General features: G+C 61.5%; 3 protein-coding genes across 3 annotated transcripts; 2 read left to right on the top strand and 1 right to left on the bottom strand.

Moving 5' to 3' along the window:
* Nucleotides 1-1,407: 1,407 nt before the first annotated feature.
* On the bottom strand, nucleotides 1,408-6,157 carry SFTPC (surfactant protein C). The gene is made up of 11 exons (XM_033081073.2): nucleotides 5,626-6,157; nucleotides 5,384-5,533; nucleotides 5,132-5,272; nucleotides 4,948-5,058; nucleotides 4,726-4,821; nucleotides 2,875-3,120; nucleotides 2,670-2,792; nucleotides 2,159-2,506; nucleotides 1,971-2,081; nucleotides 1,787-1,897; nucleotides 1,408-1,636 (listed from the first exon to the last, which is right to left on the bottom strand). Exons 1-11 carry the CDS (start codon nucleotides 5,989-5,991, stop codon nucleotides 1,541-1,543), a joined length of 1,899 nt encoding a protein of 632 aa, XP_032936964.1. The 5' UTR covers nucleotides 5,992-6,157; the 3' UTR covers nucleotides 1,408-1,540.
* Nucleotides 6,158-6,273: 116 nt separating this feature from the next.
* On the top strand, nucleotides 6,274-10,524 carry LGI3 (leucine rich repeat LGI family member 3). Its single transcript, XM_033081383.2, is given in 9 exon segments — nucleotides 6,274-6,595; nucleotides 6,597-6,706; nucleotides 7,323-7,394; nucleotides 7,610-7,681; nucleotides 7,813-7,884; nucleotides 7,974-8,045; nucleotides 8,626-8,795; nucleotides 8,876-9,040; nucleotides 9,500-10,524. Coding segments are annotated over 9 exon segments (1,662 nt in total). The 5' UTR covers nucleotides 6,274-6,484; the 3' UTR covers nucleotides 10,318-10,524.
* Nucleotides 10,525-12,280: 1,756 nt separating this feature from the next.
* Nucleotides 12,281-18,623, top strand: REEP4 (receptor accessory protein 4). Its single transcript, XM_033081409.1, has 8 exons — nucleotides 12,281-12,724; nucleotides 13,946-14,018; nucleotides 15,684-15,760; nucleotides 16,208-16,328; nucleotides 17,413-17,526; nucleotides 17,600-17,732; nucleotides 17,815-17,957; nucleotides 18,056-18,623. The coding sequence occupies exons 1-8, from the start codon at nucleotides 12,546-12,548 to the stop codon at nucleotides 18,119-18,121; spliced, it is 906 nt and encodes a 301-aa protein (XP_032937300.1). The 5' UTR covers nucleotides 12,281-12,545; the 3' UTR covers nucleotides 18,122-18,623.
* The last annotated feature ends 3,311 nt before the right edge of the window (nucleotides 18,624-21,934 follow it).

Here is a 21,934-nt window from a genome sequence, read left to right as displayed (position 1 = left end):
GGGGGGGTTTCACTCTCATTTCCCCTGCCAGGACCTCTGAGGTCCCCTCCGGAAATCGGGATACGGGAATTATTGCACAAGGAGCTGGCGGTTCTGCCAACTTTCTGTCACCTCCTCCATCTGCTCCAGCCTTGGCAGGGGGGCTGAGGGGGTCTGGGGGTCAGGGAGGGGTTGGGAGGGGACACCCCAGAGCTGCAGGAGGCCCTGGATGGTTGCCCCAAGTCCCAGCCAGCTGCAGCTGCGCTGTCCCGGTAGGAGAAGATTCCCTGGTGCCAGGAGTGGGAAGGGGGGGCTGGATCAGGTGTGGGGACAGTGGGGGGCTGGATCAGGTGTGGGGGCAGTGGGGGGCTGGATCAGGTGTGGGGACAGTGGGGGGCTGCTGATCCCCACTTTGGGGCTGCCTGTGGCCTCCCATTCCCAGGGGATTGATTGGGCTGCTCCCTGTTCCTCCTCTCAGCCCCAATGTCCTGGTCGCAAAACTCCTGGTCCTAATAAAGCCAGAATCCCAACCTAATAAAGCCTGATCCTAAAAAAATCCTGGTATTTATTATTCCTGATCCTTACAGTACCAGCATCTCAGTCCTGTTAATGTCTGATCCCAACAACAGCAGAATCCCAGTCCTAACAACTCCTGATCCTAATAACACCTAATAATCCCCATCCTAATAAATCCCCATCCTAATAATTCCTGATCCTAATAATTCCTGATCCTAATAATTCCTGATCCTAACAGCATCAGCATTTCATACCTGAGCTTAATAATGCCTGATCCCAACACCAGCTCCTAAAAATCCTAAAATTCCCAACTCTTATCACGCTTTTCCCAATTCTTTTCTGCTAACTCCCTGTCCTAAATCACTGCTGATCGCTGTCCTCGGGCAGCGTCTGGTGGCCGTGGTTGTGTCCAGGATTGATTCCAGCCCCGATTCCTGCCCTGCTCCTTTATTCCGGCCTGGCAGAGCATTTTCCAGGCCAGCCCGGCCCTGGCAGCAGGACGGGGCAGCTCAGGTCAGGCAGCCTCATTCAGGGGGGTCCCTCCCGTGAGCCCCCAGGCTGTGTCCGAGACACAAATCCCCCCAAAATCCAACTCGGAGCCCCTCAAGGCGTTTTTAAAGCAGGGGGAAGGCGGGAGCTGGCGGGAGAGAAGAACTGGAACGGAGAATTGTGTTTTCTTTAAATGTCATGTTTTTTTAAGCTCATTTTTGCACTTGGGTTTGGCGAAGCTGAGAAGACTTAAGTGACAAACCAGCTGTCCCCCGGCACGGCGCTGACACCCCCTCCCCACCCCCTGCCCCGAGCCTGAGACCCCTCCAGCACCGACCCCAGACCCCTTCTCACCCCCCGCACCCCAAAATTCCCCAAAATTCCCCAAAATTCCCCAAAATCGGGGTAGCCGCGGAGGAGCCGCCGGTGCCGCAGCGGGGTTGGGATGTCGGGGATGCTGCAAGGCAAAGCTGGCGCTGTGGGGGTGCTGCCGGCTGGGTGGGGGTCCCCCAGTGCCGCGGGGGTCCCGCAGCACCCCCTGCCCACCCCGCGGGCTCTAAACCCAATAAACAGGGAGGAGGCTGCAGAGGATGCTCGCAGTGGTGCCCAGGAGGGAGCGGTCAGCCAGGGGCACGGAGATCTTGTCTTCAGCCTGGACGGGAGGGACATCATCATCATCATCATCATCATCATCATCATCATCATCATCATCATCATCATCATCATCATCATTGCACATCGTGGGGAGGCTGCACAATGCACCGAGCCCCCCACGCCCCCCCTGCCCCATCCAGCTCCTCACCAGCCGGCGCTGGAAGGTCCCGAGCACGGTGTCCAGCCCCGGGATGTTGTCCTTGTCCACACGGGTGACAAAGCAGGCGCGGTGCAGCCGAGCTCTGTAGCTCACCAGCAGCTGTTGGAAGCCAAACTGGGCTCAGCTCAACCCCATCTCCCCCTCCCCGTGCCCCCCTGAGCCCCTCACTCACATTCTTGTAATCATAGATGATCGTGGCCGCGTTGCCGTCCCCGCTGTCCAGGTAGAAAGTGGCCGCGTCCTCTTCCCAGGCCACTCCTGTCCCCAACCCGCCCCGCAGGACCTGGAGGGGGAATCGGAGACATCAACATCCCATCCCCTGGGCATGGGGGGAAGGCACCGGGGGCTGTCCCCACTCACGGTGTCGCCGTGGCGCTGATCAACGCTCAGCCACATCAGCAGGACGCCGGCGATGACGATGACCAGCAGGACCACCACGACCACCACGATGAGCAGGCAGCGCAGGTGGCAGCAGCTCAGCAGCTTGCGGGGCAGGTAACAGAGCAGCCGGGGGAGGCAGCACAGCGACTTCATGAGGCAGCCGGAGCAGCTGGGACACTTGGGACACTTGGGACACTTGGGACAGCGGCAGCACTTGGGCAGGCAGCAGCATTTGGCGCAGCACAGGCTGCATTTGGTGCAGCATTTGGCGCAGCACGTGGCGCAGGGCAGGCAGCAGCCCGGGCAGCAGCAGCCGTTCCCCGAGTCCTGCGGGTGTGGGAGATGCGGTCAGAGGGGTGGAGGTGCTCCTGGAGCACCCCGTGGTCCAAACGCCCATCCCGGGCGCTGGTGCCTTGCTGGGATAAACTGGGTGAAGCCCTGTGGCCGCAGGGACACCGAAGTGTGGCAGTGCCACCCTGCAGGGACTCACCTCCTCTTCAAACACCACCTGCTTCATGCTGCTCTCCATGGCTGCCTCCTCCTCCTCCTCCTCCTCCTCCTCCCATCCCCAGCCCAACCTGGCTGCCGGGACTGGGAATTTTATACTGGGGCACTGGGGTGGGTCCCTGTGAAGGGTTTGGTGGCCCCAGGCCCTGGCATGTGACACACTCCGCTGGTGTTTGCTGAGCGCCCACTCCCAGCTGGGTCCCCCTGGGAATCTGCTGCTCGAGAGGCTCCGAGGGCTCTGGGTCAAGGGTCCTTGTCCCCAGGCACGGGGACTTCTCTGCTGCCCAGGAGAGGGGTGGCAGGGCCAAAGCAAACCCTCCAGGGTGGAGCATCCGGCCCTGGGCACAGGTGGGACCTGGCTCGTGTCCCTTGGCCACCTCGGGCACCTGGAGCTGCTGGATGTGGCAAGGAGCAAACAGGACATCAAAGATTTCCTGTAATCCACAGAAACAGGGTGGGGACGGGGTCACCACGGCGTGGGGAAATGTCCCTGACCCTCATTGTCAGTCTGAGGCTGCCCAGACACCGCTGCTGGTGGCTTTTGGGGCTGGTGGCTTTTGGGGGCTGGTGGTTTTTGGGGCTGGTGGCTTTGGGGCTGGCAGAGGTGGGAATGTTTTTGGGGTCAGGGTGTCCCGGCTCTGCCAGGTCCCCCTCAGGTGGCTGGGCCTTGGTTTTGCCCCTCCTGCAATTGGGACTCCTCCAGCCACCCCTGGGACCCCCAAAACAGCCAGGAGTGAACGCTGCCACTTTTCCCAAGGTGTCAAGGGCCACAAGAGTCCCTCGAGTGGCTCCAGGCTGTTTGTTCTGTCACCGTGGGAGCCCTTATCACCTCTCCTGGCCCTTGGCACCCTCTGGACCCAGCTCCTTATCACGGGCAGGGTTTTTGGGAAGCAGAGCTGCTGGCTCTGAGTCAGCACATGGAAACCTGCAATGTCCCTCCTGTCCCCAGCTAAGTGTCACCCCCCTTCCAGAGCTGCGACCACACCTTTTTGGGAACAACACTGAGTTTGCAGCTCTGGAAAGACCAAATCAACTTCCAGGGGTCTTGAGGGGGCACAGATGGGGACACTGGGGGGACACAAATGGGGACACTGGGGTGGCACAGCTGGGGACACTGGGGGGACACAGATGGGGACACTGGGGGGGCACAGCTGGGGACACTGGGGTGGCACAGCTGGGGACACTGGGATGGCACAGCTGGGGACACTGGGGGGCACAGATGGGGACACTGGGGTGGCACAGCTGGGGACACTGGGATGGCACAGCTGGGGACACTGGGGTGGCACAGATGGGGACACTGGGATGGCACAGATGGGGACACTGGGGGGGCACAGCTGGGGACACTGTGGGACACAGATGGGGACATTGGAGGGGCACAGACGAGGACACTGGGGGACACAGATGGTGACACTGGGGTGGCACAGATGGGGACACTGGGGTGGCACAGATGGGGACACTGGGGTGGCACAGATGGGGTGGCACAGATGGGGACACTGGGGTGGCACAGATGGGGTGGCACAGATGGGGACACTGGGGTGACACAGATGGGGACACTGGGGTGGCACAGATGGTGACACTGGGGTGGCACAGATGGGGACACTGGGTGGCACAGATGGGGACAAGGTGTGCAGTCGTGCTGTGCCCCCCGGTTTGACCCCCCCGAGCTCCGCTCACCCCAACCCGAGGGATTCCCCTCCCCACCCCGCACCCCAGCAGGACACACCCTTGGGACACCGTGTCCCTGTCCCCAGCACCCAGGAAAGGACAAGAACACACTCGGAGGCGGGGACACAGCTTTACTTTGTAGACAGAAGCAAACCCCAAAGCAAATCCCACTTTTGTTTTGTTTTGTTTTGTTTTGTTTTTTCCAGGGAAAGCCGCGGTGCCGAGCGAGGGCGGATGGAGCAGCCCCGTGGGGGGTGGCTGTCCCCGGGATGGGGACAAGGAGGACATTCCTCGGTGTCCCGCTGGAAAAGCAGCCTGGGGGACAGTGCCATCCCCGTGTCGCTGTCGCATCCCGCCGGGAGCGGCTCCTAGGCCCAGAACACGGGCACGGCGCTGCACAGGATGTTGATGGTGGTGCCCAGGACGGAGCGGTCAGCCAGGGGCACGGCCTTGTCCCCAACCTCCTCACCCTGCGGGACAGAGAATGCAGCCACAGCGTCCCCTCCCGAGGTGACAAACCCCCAGCCCCACATTTCCCAGGATCGCTGTGTTGATCCCAGAGCTGTTCCACCTCCCTCCCAGCGCTCCCCGCTCACCTGCCGGCGCTGGAAGCTCTCGGTGACCGCGTCCAGCCCCGGGAAGTTGTCCTTGTCCACACGGGTGATGTAGCACGCTCGGTGACGCCAGGACCTGTACCCCACCAGCAGCTGTTCGCAGACAGAGCCGGCTCAGCTCAGCACGGTCCTGCTGCCGTGGCGGTGTCCCCATGTCCCCACGCACCTTGCTGTAGTCGTACACCACCGTGGCCGTGGCGTTGAGCCCGTCCCGCACCGCGAACGTCCCTGTCCTTTCCTTCTTGCTCATGGCCAGCTCCTGGGGGCTCCCCTCGCCATCCAGCCCGTGGATGGTCATTCTCAACACCTGCCGGGACAGAGGGAGCTCTGCGGGGCTGAACTCAGTCCCTACAAATTTCGGTGCCATCCCAACCCCCCTCCCCGCCCCAGGGACCCCGCGGTCCCTCCGTGCCCTCACCGTCTCGGCGTGCGACTCGCTGAGGTGCAGCCCCAGCAGGAGGAAGGTGACGTTGACCACCACGAGGGCCACCACCACCAGCGCCACCATCAGCAGGAGGCTCTTGAGCTCGTGGGGGATGCAGGGCCGGCGCGGGGACTCGGTGTACCTCTGTTGGGGACACAGCTGAGCCGCCAGCGCCCGGGGGTGGTGGCAGCGGGGGCTCAGCCCCACGGCCGGGGTGGGTGCTGGGTGCTCCTTACCGGAGGTGCCTCCTCCATCAGCGCCTCTTTGGAGCTGTCATCCATCTCTCCGTGCGCTCCTGTGCCTTTGCCAGCCCCGGTCCGGGGGCATTTATGGGATCCGGGCTGGCCGGGAGAGGCTGGGGCCGCTCCAGCTGCCGAGTGCCACTCGTGCTGTTTGAAGAGCCAGGGAGGGGCCACAAAAAACCTCCGAGGGCCCTTCCCTGGCATCTGTGGGGCAGGATGGGGGTGCCAAGGCAAACAGCGGGCACTGCCCGCCCTCCACACCCAGCCGGGGGCAGGAGGGGGGGCCCAGCACCCCCAGCACGTACCCAGGGGGGGCTGCACCCCTGGTTCAGCTGCGGGGAAGGAGCTGGCTGCACTCATTGTTCCCGAGGGCGCCGTGCCAGGGACGGCGCAGATGGACGGGAGAGATGGGTGCCTGGGACGGACGGGGTGGCGTGGATGGGTGCCCGGAGTGCTGCGGGCACGGAGCTGGGGGAGTCACTGCGGGGGAGTCACCCCTGTCCTGTCCCCCCACCCCGAGATCACCCGGTGGTCGCCACCCCGGGGTTTGGTGGGAGCCGGGGACACGCGCGCACGGACACGCGTGCAGGGCGATGCTGGCGCTGTCACTCAGCCGCATCCCTCCCTCCCTCTCTCCCTCCTTCCTTCCCTCCTTCCCTCCCTCCCGCAGCAGCGGGCATGGTGTGCTGCAGAGCCGCGGGTCGGGCGCCCGCAGCGCCTTCTCCTCCACACTGAGATCCCCAGGGAGAAAATTAAAAAAAAAAAAAAAGAAGAGAGGAAAAAAACCTTTCCAGGCTTTTCCACAACCGGGCACCGCGGCGCTGGGATCGAGCAGGGATAAGGCCAGGGCGTGATGGAGCTGCGGAGCGGGAGGAGGATGCTCAAGGACCAGCTCCCCGCTCGCCTCCTCCTCCTCCTCCTCCTCGCCGTGGCCTGGCTCTGGTTACCGGCGGAGGGGCGGAGACCCCCCCCGGCCCCCCCCTTGCCCCCCGAGCTGCTCCTGCACCCGGGACACGGCTTTCTGCGTGGACTCCAAGGCTGTGCCCAAGAACCTGCCCCCCGAGGTCATCTCGCTGTGAGTACCGGGGTGGGGACAGCGATGGGGACAGCTCAGGAGTGCAGGGTTGGCACTGGGGGTTCTGGGAGGAGGATGGGACTGGGGACAGCCCGGGACATGTCCCTGTCCCTGTGTGCTGCGGTGCTGGCACACGCAGCCATCCATCAATGCCACGGCGAGCAGAGCTGCAGCCTGTCCCCAGCGCCACCTTGGCCACCAGAACCCCGAGGGGACACGGCTGTGACCTTGGGGGCTGTACCCGAAGGGAAAGGGGGGTCCTGATGGGGATGTGGCTGTTCCCTGGAGGTTGTGGCAGATGTGTGTGTTACACCTGTGTGTGTGTGTTACACCTGTGTGTGTTTACACACCTGTGCGTGTGTCACACACCCGTTCACGCGTGTCACCCCCCCTGTGTGTGTGTTTAACACCCATCCGTGCGTGTTTTCACACGTGTGTGCGCACATGGCCCCAGGCCAGGGGTTGCCGCAGGGTGTGGACAGCCTGGGGTGGGTGCCAGCCCCCTGCACCAGGGTCCCTCTGTCCCCTCATCCTTCCCTGGGAGGTGACACCGAGCTGCTCTGGGGAGCACGGGGGTCCCAACGCCACCTCTGCTGAAGCTCCGTCTGTCCCGCAGGACCATGGTGAACGCGGCCTTCACGGAGATCCGAGAGGCGGCTTTCGCTCACATCCCGTCCCTGCAGTTCCTGTAGGTGTCCCGTGCCCCCGGCCGACCATCCCGGGGCTCTCCCGGGTGTTCTCCCCGCTATTCCTCCGGTTCTCTCCCCGCTGTTCCCCGGTGCTCTCCCGATTCTCTCCCCGGTTCTCTCCCCGGTTCTCTCCCCAGTTCTCTCCCCGGTTCTCTCCCCGGTGCCCACCCTGCCCAGCCCGGCGCTGACTCCTCTCCCCTCTCTCTCTTTGCAGCCTCCTCAACTCCAACAAGTTCACGCTGATCGGGGACAACGCCTTTGCCGGGCTGTCGCACCTGCAGTACCTGTGTGTGACATGGGGACACGGGGACAGGGAGGGCACAGGGGTGGCCCCGTGACCCTCGGGATGGCCCCATGACCCTCGGGACGGCCCCGTGACCCTCGGGATGGCCCCACCACCTTCTGCTCCCCTTCTAGGTTCATTGAGAACAACGACATCCAGGCGCTCTCCAAGGGCACTTTCCGTGGGCTCAAGTCGCTGACACACCTGTGAGCACCTGGGGGACGCTGCGGGGGTGGCCCTGTCCCTTTGTCACCGTCAGGGAGGTGTCACCCTCACAACCCTTCTCGTCCCTCAGGTCCTTGGCCAACAACAACCTGCAGACGCTGCCGCGGGACCTCTTCAAGCCACTGGACATCCTGAGTGACCTGTGAGGGGTCACTGGGGACCGCTGGGGACACCGGGATGGGGACAGGGTGACATCCCGGGGGGTGGGGATTGAGCAGGGTGCTGGGGGTGACTCGGTGCCATCCCTGTCAGGGACTCTGGGGACACTGAACTGGGCAGAGAGTGACATCCTGGTGGGTGCTGGGGGTGACTCGGTGCCATCCCTGGCAGGGACTCTGGGGACACTGAGCTGGGGGGAAGGTGACATCCTGGTGGGTGCTGGGGGTGCCACCCCTGGCTGGGGTGAAGGTGACATCCTGGTGGGTGTTGGGGGTGACTCGGTGCCATCCCTGACAGGGACTCTGGGGACACTGAACTGGGCACAGGGTGACATCCTGGTGGGTGCTGGGGGTGCCATCCCTGGGGGTGACATCCTGGTGGATGCTGGGACACTGAGCTGGACACAGGGTGACATCCTGGTGGGTGCTGGGGGTGCCATCCCTGGCAGGGACTCTGGGGACACTGGGCAGAGGGTGACATCCTGGTGGATGCTGGGACACTGAGCTGGGCACAGGGTGACATCCCGGTGGGTGCTGGGGGTGACTCGGTGCCATCCCTGGCAGGGATCTCCGTGGCAACACGCTGGCCTGTGACTGCAAGATCAAGTGGCTGGTGGAGTGGCTGGAAAAAACCAACACCACGGTGCCCGCCGTGTTCTGCAGCAGCCCCGGGCAGTTCGAGGGACAGCAGATCCGGGACCTGGCCCTGGGTGACTTCCAGTGCATCACCACGGGTAAGGCACCGCTGTCACCTGTCACTTGTCACCTCACCCCTGGGTGTTCACACCCTCACTGCCGCCTCTCCCTGCTCCAGATTTCGTGATACACCAGGTGCTGCCCTTCCAGGCAGTGTCGGCCGAGCCCTTCACCTACGCCAGCGACCTTTACGTGGCCCTGGCACAGCCCAGCGCCAGCAGCTGCTCCATCCTCAAGTGGGACTACGTGGAGCGCAAACTGCGCGACTTCGACCGCATCCCCGGTGAGGGTTTGGGCTGGGGGTCCTTTCCTGGGTTGGGATGGTGTTTGGGGTGAGCTGGGGGTCCTTTCCTGGGTTGGGATGGTGTTTGGGGTGAGCTGGGGGTCCTTTCCTGCGTTGGGATGGTGTTTGGGGTGAGCTGGGGCTCCTTTCCTGGTTTGGGATGGTGTTTGGGGTGAGCTGGGGGTCCTTTCCTGGGTTGGGATGGTGTTTGGGGTGAGCTGGGGGTCCTTTCCTGGGTTGGGATGGTGTTTGGGGTGAGCTGGGGGTCCTTTCCTGGGTTGGGATGGTGTTTGGGGTGAGCTGGGGGTCCTTTCCTGGGTTGGGATGGTGTTTGGGGTGAGCTGGGGGTCCTTTCCTGCGTTGGGATGGTGTTTGGGGTGAGCTGGGGGTCCTTTCCTGCGTTGGGATGGTGTTTGGGGTGTGATGTTTGTGGTGTTGATGTGTGTGGTTTGTCCCCAGCTCACTCGGCGGTGCACTGCAAGCCCATCGTGGCGCAGGAGCAGCTCTACGTGGTGGTGGCGCAGCTCTTTGGCGGTTCCTACATTTACCGCTGGGACACGGCCGTGGATAAATTCATCAAGATCCAGGACATCGACAGCCAGAAGATCCGCAAGCCCAACGACATCGAGGCCTTCCAGATCGACGGCGACTGGTACTTCGTCATCGCCGACAGCTCCAAGGCGGGCTCCACCAGCCTCTACCGCCTCAACCAGAACGGGTTCTACTCCCACCAAGCCCTCCACGCCTGGCACCGCGACACCGATGTGGAATACGTGGAGAACGACGGCAAACCGCGGCTGATCATCTCCAGCAGCTCCCAGGCTCCCGTCATCTACCAGTGGAGCCGGGCGCAGAAGCAATTCGTGCCGCAGGGCGAGGTGGGCGAGGTGCTGGACGTGCAGATGGTCAAACATTTCAGGGCCAAACGGGATCAGTTCCTGTGTCTGAGCCGTTACATCGGCGATTCCAAGGTGGTGCGCTGGGAAGGGCAGCGCTTCGTGGAGGTGCAGACGCTGCCGTCGCGCGGCTCCATGGTGATGCAGCCCTTCGCCGTGGGCCAGCGGCGGTACCTGGCGCTGGGCAGCGATTTCTCCTTCACCCACGTGTACCTGTGGGAAGAGGAGAAGCAGAAATTCGCCAAGTTCCAGGAGCTGGCGGTGCAGGCGCCGCGGGCGTTCCGCGCCGTGCCGGCGGCCGACGTGCAGCTGCTGCTGGCGCCCAGCTTCAAGGCCAACACGCTGGTGTACCGGCACGAGGTGGTGGATCTCAGCCTGTAGCTGCCCACCACTGTGAGCCCCCCACCCTCTGGGCACACCCTGGGCACCCCCTGGGCACCCCTGCACCTTCACCCAGCCCCACGGTGCCTCAGTTTCCCCCTGGTTTTACCCCGTGGGACGCGCCTTGCCCTGCTGAGCTGCACCCCTGGGGGGATGGAGAGGGTTTGGGGGGTGGAGAGGGCTTGTGGGGGTCTTTGTTCAGTTTGGGCCGTGGGATGGGAGCTGTGGGGGTGTGGCAGGAGGGATGGGGGGTTCCTGGGGTGCTGAGGGATTTTGGGGTGCTCCAAAGTGGATGGGGTGGGATGGGGTGCTCTGAGGAGGATGGGATGGGATGCTGAGGATGGAGTGGGATGCTGAGGATGATGATGATGATGGGATGCTCCAGGATGCTCTGAGGTGGATGCAGATGCAATGGTGAGGATGATGATGGGATGCTGAGGATGGGGTGGGATGCTGAGGGTGATGATGATGATGATGATGATGATGATGATGATGGGATGCTCTGAGGTGGATGCAGATGGGATGTAGAATGCCCCGAGGATGATGGGATGCTCCAGGATACTCTGAGGTGGATAAAGGTGTGTTGCCCTGAGGATGATGGGATGCTCTGAGGATGCAAATGAGATGCCCTGAGCATGGTGGCATGCTCAGCATTTCCCAGGTGGATGCAGATGGGATGCCCTGAGGACAATGGGATGCTCAGGATGTCCCAGCTGGATACAAACACCATGCCCTGAGGTTGGTGGGATGCTCAAGATGCCCCAGATGGATACAGATGTGATGCCCTGAGGACGGTGGGATGCTCAGCATCTCCCAGGTGAATGCAGATGTGAAACCCTGAGGAGGATGGGATGCTCAGGATGCTCTGAGGTGGATGCAAACACCATGCCCTGAGGAGGATGGGATGCTCAGGATGTCCCAGCCGGATACAAACACCATGCCCTGAGGACTCCCTGCTCCAGGCCAGCAGCTCCCACCCCTCCCCGTGCATGCCCAGCAGCTCCCCGTGCCCACCCCCCGCTGCCAGGCAGGACCCAGCGGGGTGTCCGTGCCCACCAACCCCCCCAATAAACACACTGTGACCCCCAGCCCTGCCCCTGTGTCCTTCCAGCCCGCTCCACCCCCATCCCACGGCAGCAGGGAGGGGAATTCCTCCTTTAGGGTGGATTTTTCCAGCAGAAAAAACACCAGGAGGTGTTTCCCCAGGGAGGGGAGTCCCTGCTGGACTGGTTTTCCAGGGGAGCTTTTCCTGGCTCCCAGGGGTATAAATATGGAAAAGCAGCAATTAAGAGCACAAATGAAGATCCTCTGCTGGTAACGAGCGCCTCCGGGGCACGGATGGGTTTGGGGAGCTTCTCCCAGGGCACTGCCACGTGTGCCTGCCTCAGTTTCCCTGGGTTTGAACTGCACCAGGGATCTGGCACCGGGAATTTGGGAAACCCTGGGGCTGCAGCGGGAGGTGGCCCAGAGAGGGGATTCAAGCTGATTTTATTTTCTTGGGTGGATCGTTCAGGGCTTAACATCATCCATCAGAGCACCAAAAAAACATCAAATCCCCTCCAGGCCCAAAAATAATCCTTTAACATCAGAGTGGATCTCTCCTCCCTTCTCTACCAGTTTACTGCTTCAAAAATTTTATGTTTTAATATTAAAAACATGTACATTAGGCAATTAACGTTTATGTATTAGGGAGTATTTAATATATATTCAATATTAATATATTGTACATTAATATAGTACAAATCAATATATTAATATAATAATATTCAAGATGTTAATATAGCAATATTCAAAATATTAATATAGTGATATTCAATATATTAATATAACAATATTCAATATATTAATATAGTAATATTCAATATGTTAATATAGTACTAATCAATATATTAATATAGTAATATTCAAGATATTAATATAGCAATATTTAATATATTAATATACTACTATTCAATATATTAATACAATAATATTAAAGCGATATATTAATATTCAATATATTAGGGGAATTTTAAACACGACATTTTTAGGTAAGTTCAGGATACTCTATATTGATATTCAATACATTTGGGGAATTTATAAAATATTTTTATTTTATAAAGCGGGGACTCACCGCCACATGTGGGTCTCATTGTTGCCCTTTTAAGGGCATTGCCCTTTTAACGGCATTACCCTTTTAAGAAGATCCGTTGCCCTTTTAAGAACTGCCGGTGGGGCCCGCGCTGCGCATGCGCGGTTCGGTTGCTGCGACTTTCAACTGCTCGGATCCGCTCCCCGCGGGCTCGGGGGGAATTTGGGACCTTGGGGGGCTCCGGGGGGACACAGCAGCCACCCTCCCACCCGACACTACCCACCCCTTCCTCCCCGGCCGCGCCATGGTGTCCTGGCTCCTCAGCCGGGTCGTTGAGTGAGTGGGGTCCGCGGGGTGGAGCGGGGTGCGGGGTGGGGGGGTGGTCGCATGGACCCCCCGATCTCCGATCCCCTACCCCATCTCAGGGGGTCCCACACTGCCAGCCGGGGGTCCCTGCCCCATCCCAGGGGGTCCCTGCCCCATCTCGGGGGTCCCTGCCCCATCCCAGGGGTCCCTGCCCCATCCCAGGGGGTCCCTGTCCCATCTCGGGGGTCCCTGCCCCATCCCAGGGGGTCCCTGTCCCATCTCGGGGGTCCCTGTCCCATCCCAGGGGGTCCCTGCCCCATCCCAGGGGGTCCCTGCCCCATCCCAGGGGGTCCCTGTCCCATCTCGGGGGTCCCTACCCCATCCCAGGGGGTCCCTGTCCCATCTCGGGGGTCCCTGCCCCATCCCAGGGGTGTCTTCCCCATCCCAGGGGTCCCTGCCCCATCCCAGGGGTCCCTGCCCCATCTCAGGGGTCCCTGCCCCATCCCAGGGGGTCCCTGTCCCATCCCAGGGGTCCCTGTCCCATCCCAGGTGTCCCTGCCCCATCCCAGGGGTCTCTTTCCCATCCCAGGGGGTCCCTGCCCCATCTCGGGGGTCCCACACTGCTGCCGGGGGTCCCTGCTCACAGCAGGTCACAGGGACACCAGGTGGGTGGCATTGGGGGGTGGTGACACTCACCCAACGCCCCGGCACGGAGCTTGGCGCCGACGGGGACCGAGCCCGTGCCCTGCCACCATCCCCTGTCCCTGTCCCTGCCACCCCCTGTCCCTGTCCCTGCCATCCCCCTCTGTCCCTGTCCCTGCCACCCACCCTGTCCCTGCCACCCTCTGACTCTGCCACCCCCCCATCCCTGTCACCCCCGCTGTCCCTGTCCCTGCCACCCCTGCTGTCCCTGTCACCTCCCCCTGTCCCTGCCCCTGTCCCTGTCACCACCTCCCGTTCCTGCCCCTGTCCCTGCCCCTGTCCCTGCCACCCCCGCTGTCCCCGTCCCTGCCCCGACAGGTCGGGCCGGTCCCGTTCGGAGGTGTCACCGTGCTGATCCCGGCTCAGCCTCCCCGGGCTGTCCCGGGCCGTTCTCCCGGGATATCCGTGCTGTTCTCCCGGGATATCCGTGATGCTGCTGGGGGGGCTCCGGGCCAGGCTGCGGCACTGGGGCCGCCAGCTGTGCTGGTCCCTGTTCCTGCTGCTGTACTGGGGGTGGCCGCGGTGCCTGACCCCCCCTCTGCCCTGCAGGCTGCTCTTCGGGACGCTCTACCCCGCCTACGCCTCCTACAAGGCGGTGAAGACGAAAAACATCCGGGAATATGTGAGTGAGGGAGCTGGGGAGCCCTGCTGGGGCTCCTGTCAGCCTGCAGGTGTGGGGCTGCAGTGCCCCTTTCTGGGGTTCAGCCCCCCTTTTCCTAAATTCCAGTCCTTCACCTTTCTGGGGTTCAGCCCCCGTTTTCCTAAACTCCAGTCCCTCCCCTTTCTGGGGCTGCAGTGTCCCTTTCTGGGGCTCAGCCCCCCTTTTCCTAAATTCCAGTCCCTCCCCTTTCTGGGGCTGCAGTGTCCCTTTCTGGGGTTCAGCTCCCCTTTTCCTAAATTCCAGTTCTTCCCCTTTCTGGGGTTCAACCCCTCTTTTCCCAAACTCCAGTCCCCCCTTTCCTGGGGCTCCAGTCCCCCCCTGTTTCTGGGGTTCATCCCCCTTTTCCCAAACTCCAGTCCCTCCTCTTTCTGGGGTTCGAGTGCCCCTGTTTCTGGGGTTCAGCCCCTGTTTTCCCAAACTCCACTCCCTCCTTTTCCTGGGGCTCCAGTTCCCCCTGTTTCTGGGGTTTAGCCCCTCTTTTCCAAACTCCAGTCCTTCCCTTTCCTGGGGTTCCAGTGCCCATTTCTGGGGTTCAGCCCCCCTTTTCCTAAACTCCAGTCCCTCCCCTTTCTGGGGCTGCAGTGTCCCTTTCTGGGGTTCAGCCCCCCTTTTCCTAAAATCCAGTCCCCCGTTTCTGGGGCTGCAGTGCCCCTTTCTGGGGTTCAGACCCTCTTTTCCTAAATTCCAGTCCCTCCCTTTCCTGGGGTTCAGTCCCCCCTGTTTCTGGGGTTTAGCCCCTCTTTCCAAACTCCAATCCCTCCCCTCTCTGGGGTTCAGCCCCCCTTGTCCTAAATTCCAGTCCCTCCCTTTCCTGGGGCTCCAGTTCCCCCTGTTTCTGGGGTTCATCCCCCTTTTCCCAAACTCCAGTCCCTCCCTTTCCTGGGGTTCCTGTCCCCCCTGTTTCTGGGGTTCAACCCCCCTTGTCCTAAACTCTAGTCCCCTCTTTTCCCAAGCTCCAGTTCCCCTTGTTTCTGGGGTTCAGTTCCCCCTGTTTCTGGGGTTTAGCCCCTCTTTTCCTAAACTCCAGTCCCCGCTTTCCTGGGGTTCCAGTACTCCTTTCTGGGGTTCAGCTCCCCTTTTCCAAAACTCCAGTCACCCCCTTTCCAAGCTCCAGTTCCCCTTTCTTTCCACTTTCCCTGGGGTTTCAGTCCCCTCCCTTTTCAGAGCTCCAGTCTCCCCCTTTCTGGATCTCCAGTTCCCCCTTTTCTGGGGTTCCAGTTCCCCCTGTTTCTGGGTTTCATCCCCCTTTTCCCAAACTCCACTCCCTCCTCTTTCTGGGGTTCCAGTGCCCCTGTTTCTGGGGTTTAACCCCTCTTTTCCTAAACTACAGTCCCTCCCCTTTCTGGGGTTCAGCCCCCCTTTTCCCAGACTCCACCCCCCCTGTTTCTGGGCTCAGCCCCCCTTTTCCCAGGCTCCACTCCCCTGTTTCTGGGCTCAGCCCCCCCTTTTCCCAGACTCCAGTTCCCCTGTTTCTGGGCTCAGCCCCCTTTTTCCAGGCTCCATTCCCCCCCTGTTTCTGGGCTCAGCCCCCCTTTTTTCAAGCTCCATTCCCCCCCTGTTTCTGGGCTCAGCCCCCCTTTTCCCAGGCTCCAGCCCCCTCTGATGGGCTCCCCACGGCTCCCCCAGGTCCGGTGGATGATGTACTGGATCGTCTTCGCTCTCTTCATGACCACAGAGACCTTCACCGACCTCCTCATCTCCTGGTGAGGGGCTCTGCCTGTCCCCATGTCCCCAGAGCTGTGGGGAGGGGACAGGAGGTGCCTTTGGACCCCCTCCTTGTGGCTTTTTTGATCCCTGGTGGTATTTACCAGCACCAGAGAGTGCTAACTTTTAGCATTCTCTCAGATGAGTTCCACAAGAATTTTTATTTAATGGGAAGGGTGATCAAGCAGGATTCTCTCAGAATCATATTTATAGGTTCAGGGAGGATTCAAACTACAACCAACAAAAGTTTATACAAAGAACAGCATCCAATCTAAGTGAGAAGTTTTAAATTACACAAACTCATTTCTAACCAATTATCTTCCAAGGTGTTAGAGAGTGACCAAATTCTTCAGGAATTTGGCTCAACCTTGGTATCTAGGAGACCTTATCTGTTACAGCAAGTTCCAGGGGAAGGTGGAATTGTATCATCTGCCCCTCTCTCCCAGGTTCCCATTTTACTACGAGGTGAAGATGGCTTTTGTCATCTGGCTGCTGTCACCGTACACGCGGGGGGCCAGCCTGCTGTACCGCCGCTTCGTGCACCCCACGCTGGCCCGCAAGGAGAAGGTGACAATTCTGGGTGACATCCCTGGCCTCTGGGGGTCCTTCCTGGCCAGAACCTCCCGAGTTGGGCTAGTGATGGGCTGGGGATGGGGCATTGTCACAGGTCATGGTGTTGTCGTGGGGGTGACAGTGTCCTGGGAGTGACAGTGCCCTGGGAGGTGACAATGCCCTGGGAGGTGACAGTGCCCTGGGAGTGACAGTGTCCTGGGAGTGACAGTGCCCAGGGAGGTGACAGTGCTCTGGGAGGTGACAGTGTCCTGGGAGTGACAGTGCCCTGGGAGGTGACAGTGTCCTGGGAGTGACAGTGTCCTGGGAGTGACAGTGTCCTGGGAGTGACAGTGCCCTGTGTGAGACAGTGTCCTGGGAGGTGACAGTGCCCTGGGAGTGACAGTGTCCTGGGAGGTGACAGTGCCCTGGGAGTGACAGTGTCCTGGGAGTGACAGTGCCCTGTGTGAGACAGTGTCCTGGGAGGTGACAGTGTCCTGGGAGTGACAGTGCCCTGGGAGTGACAGTGTCCTGGGAGTGACAGTGCCCTGAGGGGTGACAGTGTCCTGGGAGGTGACAGTGTTCTGGGGGTGACAGTGTCCTGGGAATGACAGTGTCCTGGGAGTGACAGTGCCCTGGGAGTGACAGTGCCCTGGGAGTGACAGTGTCCTGGGAGGTGACAGTGCCCTGAGGGGTGACAGTGCCCAAGGACATGGCCATGCCTGGGAGGTGACAATGCCCAGGGACATGGTGATACCTCAGGAGGTGACAATGCCCAGGGACATGGCCATGCCTGGGAGGTGACAGTGCTCAGGGACATGGCCATGCCTGGGAGGTGACAGTGCCCAAGGACATGGCCATGCCTGGGAGGTGACAGTGCTCAGGGACATGGCCAGGCCTGGGAGGTGACAGTGCCTTAGGAGGTGACAGTGCCCAAGGACATGGCATTGCCTCAGGAGGTGACAGTGCCCTGGGAGGTGACAGTGCCCAAGGACACAACCATGCCTGGGAGGTAACAGTGCTGAGGGACACGGCCATGCCTGGGAGGTGACAATGCCCCAGGCCACCCCCTGCCCTCCCAGCAGCCCCGTTTGTCTCTCAGGACATCGACGCCTTCCTGCTCCGTGCCCACGAGCGCAGCTGCGCGGCCGTGCTGCACTTCGGCAAGCGGGGCCTCAACCTGGCGGCCACCGCCGCCGTCCAGGCGGCCACCAAGGTACCCAGGGCGGTGACAGCACAGGGTGACATCCCCTGGGGTGGTCTCTGACCCTGCTGTCCCCCCCATGCAGAGCCAGGGCGCGCTGGCCGGGCGGCTCCGCAGTTTCAGCATGCAGGACCTGCGCTCGCTGCCCGAGCAGGCGCCCGCGCGCTTCCAGGACCCGCTGTACCTGGAGGAGCAGGAGAGCCTCCAGCAGCCCCTGGGTGAGGACTGGGGGGTTCACAGCGAGGGGGGGTCCCTGCAAAGCTCGTGGTGGCCGTGCTGGAGTGTCCCCTCTGTCCCCAGGCTACGGGCGGCGCTACGAGAGCGATTCGGACGAGATGTGGTCGGACTCGGAGGTTTTCCCCCCGCGCTCCCCGCGCCGCGATCCCAAATCCCTGTCCCGCAGCCAGAGCCTGAGATCCCAGAGGAAGAACCCTGCAAAAGAGGTGCTGGGGGATGGGGGACACAGGGAGGGGTTTGGGGCTGTCCTGACTGTCCCTGTGACCTGTCCTTGTCACTTGTCCCTGTCCCTTTCCTTGCCCAGGGCTCTTCCCGGGCCCTGCGCAGCCGCAGCGGGAGGAGAGCGGCTCTGTCGGAGCAGGACAGCTGAAAATCCTGGGAAACTCCTGCCAGGAGAGGAATTTGCTGCTGTGGGATCAGGAGGGAGCTGTGGCTGCTGTGTCCCCAGGGTGTCTCTGTGTCCCCAGGGTGGCTCCTGCAGCCCGGGGCATCCTCGCACTGTAATTCCCTTCCATGACCTCTGTGGTGCCTCAAGGAGGGGGGAGCAGCTCATCCTCCCCTCCCAGACCCCCCCAGCTCGGCGCTGGCGCCTCTCCTGTGGGGTCTGGCCCCTCTTTTTTCCCCCCATCCTGTGAACACTACACTCTGCTCCTCTCTCAGCCTCTCCTGCTGCCGTGGTGCCTTATTCCCAATATTCCTGTTCCTCTGGAGTGGAGTGGAGTCAGAGCTTTGTCCCTGTGGAGGCAGAGCCCCTGCCCAGCCCCCCCAGACTCAGACCAACACCCCCATACTTGAACAAACGGCTTTTAACATTCCCCTCTCCCAAAAAGAGGGTTTTGTGCATGGAAAAATAAACGTTATTTGAGACTTTGGGAAGCAGGAGTTGTCCTCAGTGCTGTCCCCTTTCCACAGAAAGCTCCCTGAGATTTTTTTTTTTCTCTGGAATCCATCTGAGACTCCTCCCAGACTCTCCACCCCTGTTCCAGGATCCCAGGTAGCAGCCCCAGACTCCTCCAGAAAAGCTTCCTGAGATTTTATTTTCCTTTGGAGGAAGCTGGACCCTCAGGGATCCATCCAAGACTCCCTCCAGAAGTTTCCCCCAGCTTCCACAATCCCGGATTGCACCCCCAGATTACTCCAGGGAAGTTTCCCAAGACGATTTTCTCATTTGGGCAGAACTGGGGAATTCCGAATTCATCCTTGGGAATCCACCCCGTGCTCCTCACGGGCATCTCCCAGGGGACTTTTGCCACCTCCTTGATGTCCCTGAGGCCACCGGTGACCTCGCCAAACTTCCCGGGAATCCGGAGAGTCCCTGCAGTAGCCGCATCCCCCACGGCGTGGCAGCAGCAGCAGGGACACTCGGGATGCAGGGGACACCCCGGGATTGTCCCCTGTCCCCCGGGACTCATCCCCCACCTGGCTGGGGGACACGGAGGGGTGGCCCAAGGTGACTCTGTCACCTCCCCTGCCCCTCCTGTCCCGCCGTGCCCCCTCTCGCTGCCATCAATCCCCTCGCTCCCAATCCTCGCTGCCCTCGCCCTTGGGGCCAGATTTTTTTTTATTATTATTATTTTTAGCCCTTGGCTCCCCCCCGATTTCGGGGGTCTTCCCAGGGCAGCAGAGCGTCCTGGAGAGCCCAGGCCGGGGCAGGCAGGGGTGTTGGAGCAGATTAGGTGGAGGTGGTTGGATTAGCCCCGTAAAACTGCCTGGGAGACGATTACTTAAAGCAGCGGGGAAGGAAGGCTGGGTGGGGACAGCCAGGGCCGGGGGGCTGCCGGTAATCCCCTAAAGCCGCTTAGGGAGCGAGGTTCCTCCAAGGATACGGCTGCTGGGGCGAGCTGGGGGTCACAGCGGGGTTCTGGAATGTTGGGGACACTCCCAGGTGTGCAGAGAGAGGGTTGGAGGCTCTGTGACATCCCTGAAGTGTTGGGGGTCAGAGGGGGGTTCTGGAATGTTCAGGGGGGTTCCAGGTGTGACAAGAAAGGGTTGGAGGCTCTGTCACATCCCTGAAGTGCAGGGGGTCAGAGGGGGGTTCTGGAATGTTGGGGACACTCCCAGGTGTGCCAGGAAAGGGTTGGAGGTTCTGTCACATCCCGGGTCAAAGGGGGGTTCTGGAATGTTGGGGACACTCCCAGATATGACAAGAGAGGGTTGGAGTTTCTGTCACATCCCCGAGGTGCTGGGGGTCACAGGGGGGTTCTGGAATGTTCGGGGGGTTCCAGGTGTGCCAAGAGAGGATTGGAGGCTCTGTGACATCCCCGAGGTGCCGGGTCAGGGATTGTCGGCTTGGGGAAACTGAGGCACGCCACCAGCCCTTCCCAAGGAGGACAAAGCCGGGTCCTGGCAGGGATGGAGGAGTGAATTTGTGCTTTGGTGAATCCGCGCGTCCCCCCAGGGGATGAAACCCAAGGAGGGGACAGGAGGAGGGCGGGGTGGCACAGCCCGTGTCCCCCGGGGGCCGAGGCGGCGGTGGCGGTGCCAGCGCTGATCGCAGCTGTGTCAGCGCACGGGCCAGTGCCAGGCTGCATCAGCAGAGCCCTAATCCCCCCCGGGCCGCCTGGCACCGCCCCAGCGCTGCCGGTTTAGCGGCTGACCTGAGCTCGCCCGCTGCCACCGTCCCCTCCAGGCTGAGCCCCGGACCCCCCTGTGCCAGCCCCGGGCGGGGTTTGGGGGGACAGCGGGGCTGGGGGGTTGTAGGATGTGGGATAATTCTCCCCACTCTGCTCCGCTCAGGTGCCCAGACTAACATATAAAACAAAAATTTTACCTTTTATCCAGTTATATTTGGACAAAGACGATTGAAGAGAATATCACAGAGACCGCTTGTCCTAGATTAGGGAAAATTTGGGGAAAACCTCCGGAAAACAAAACCCCCACGAGTCCTCCCCTCGAGATCAGAGGGACGTGGAGCTGCTGGAGCAAGTCCAGAGGAGAGTCTCCAAAACTGGAGCCCCTCTGGGAGAGCTGGAGGAGCTCACCTGGGGGAGGGAAGCTCCAGGAAAAGCTCAGAGCCCAAAGAGGGATGGGGACAAGGGATGGAGGGACAGGACACAGAGCACGGCTCCCTGCCTGCATCCTCGGGAGCTGGCAGGGGAGGGGGTGACACAGCGCTGCTCCCTGTCCCTGCTGCGGTGCCAACCCCGCTGGGCTGAGGGGGTGTCACCACCCCTGGCTCTCCCCGAGCTCACAGAAATGGAGCCGTGACTCCTGAATGGGATTTAAATCTCCGGGGAGCTGCTGGGTGCTCGGGGTGTCACCCCCAGACCCCCCTCCCCTCCCACCCCACCCTCCCGTGCTGCTGTCGGGGCTGGGAGCCCCCCCAGACCCACCCTGGTGACACCGAGTGACATCCCCTGTCCTACTGCCTCCCTGCCGGGGCTGGGAGCCCCCTCAAACCCACCCTGGTGACACCGAGTGACATCCAAAGTCCTGCTGCTCCCCTGCCGGGGCTGGGAGCCCCCCCAAACCCACCCTGGTGACACCGAGTGACATCCAGGTCCTGCTGCCTCCCTGCCGGGGCTGGGATCCCCCCCAGACCCACCCTGGTGACACCGAGTGACATCCCCTGTCCTACTGCTCCCCTGCCGGGGCTGGGAGCCCCCCAAACCCACCCTGGTGACACCGAGTGACATCCCCTGTCCTGCTGCCTCCCTGCCGGGGCTGGGTTCCCCCCCAGACCCACCCTGGTGACACCGAGTGACATCCAGGTCCTGCTGCCCCCCTGCCCCATTCCCAGCTCGTTTCACCCCCGCTGCACTGGGATGCTCCGGCCATCCCTGGGCTGCCCTGTTCACCCCACAGCGGCTGTTTGGGGGTCCCAGGTGAGGGTGGGACCCCCCTGATCCCCTCGGGGCTCCCCCCAGGGCTGTCCCCTGCCTGAATCAGCTGTCGGGGCCGGAGCCATGTGAGGCCGAGCACACATGGCTCCCCGCGCCGCACCGCGCTGTATTTTTAGCAGACGGTATCAAAAGCATAATTATGTCTGTTGTTTAAACGCAGCCTCTTTTCTGGCAGCCCCGGGAGCTCTCAGCTGCCTCCCGCCGCACAGGGCAGGGAGGGCGGCCCGAGGAGCAGCGGGGGAGGGGATGGGACCCCCCCCACCCTTCCATCCGTGCAGGTAAAACCTCCCCTCCTGCTTCTGGGGGGGTCCTGCCCGCACAGCGCGTCCTCAAGCGCGGAC

The sequence above is a fragment of the Catharus ustulatus genome, chromosome 27 (genome assembly GCF_009819885.2).
Source record: "Catharus ustulatus isolate bCatUst1 chromosome 27, bCatUst1.pri.v2, whole genome shotgun sequence".
Taxonomy (NCBI): domain Eukaryota; kingdom Metazoa; phylum Chordata; class Aves; order Passeriformes; family Turdidae; genus Catharus; species Catharus ustulatus.
This window is presented reverse-complemented; position numbering and strand designations above follow the sequence as displayed.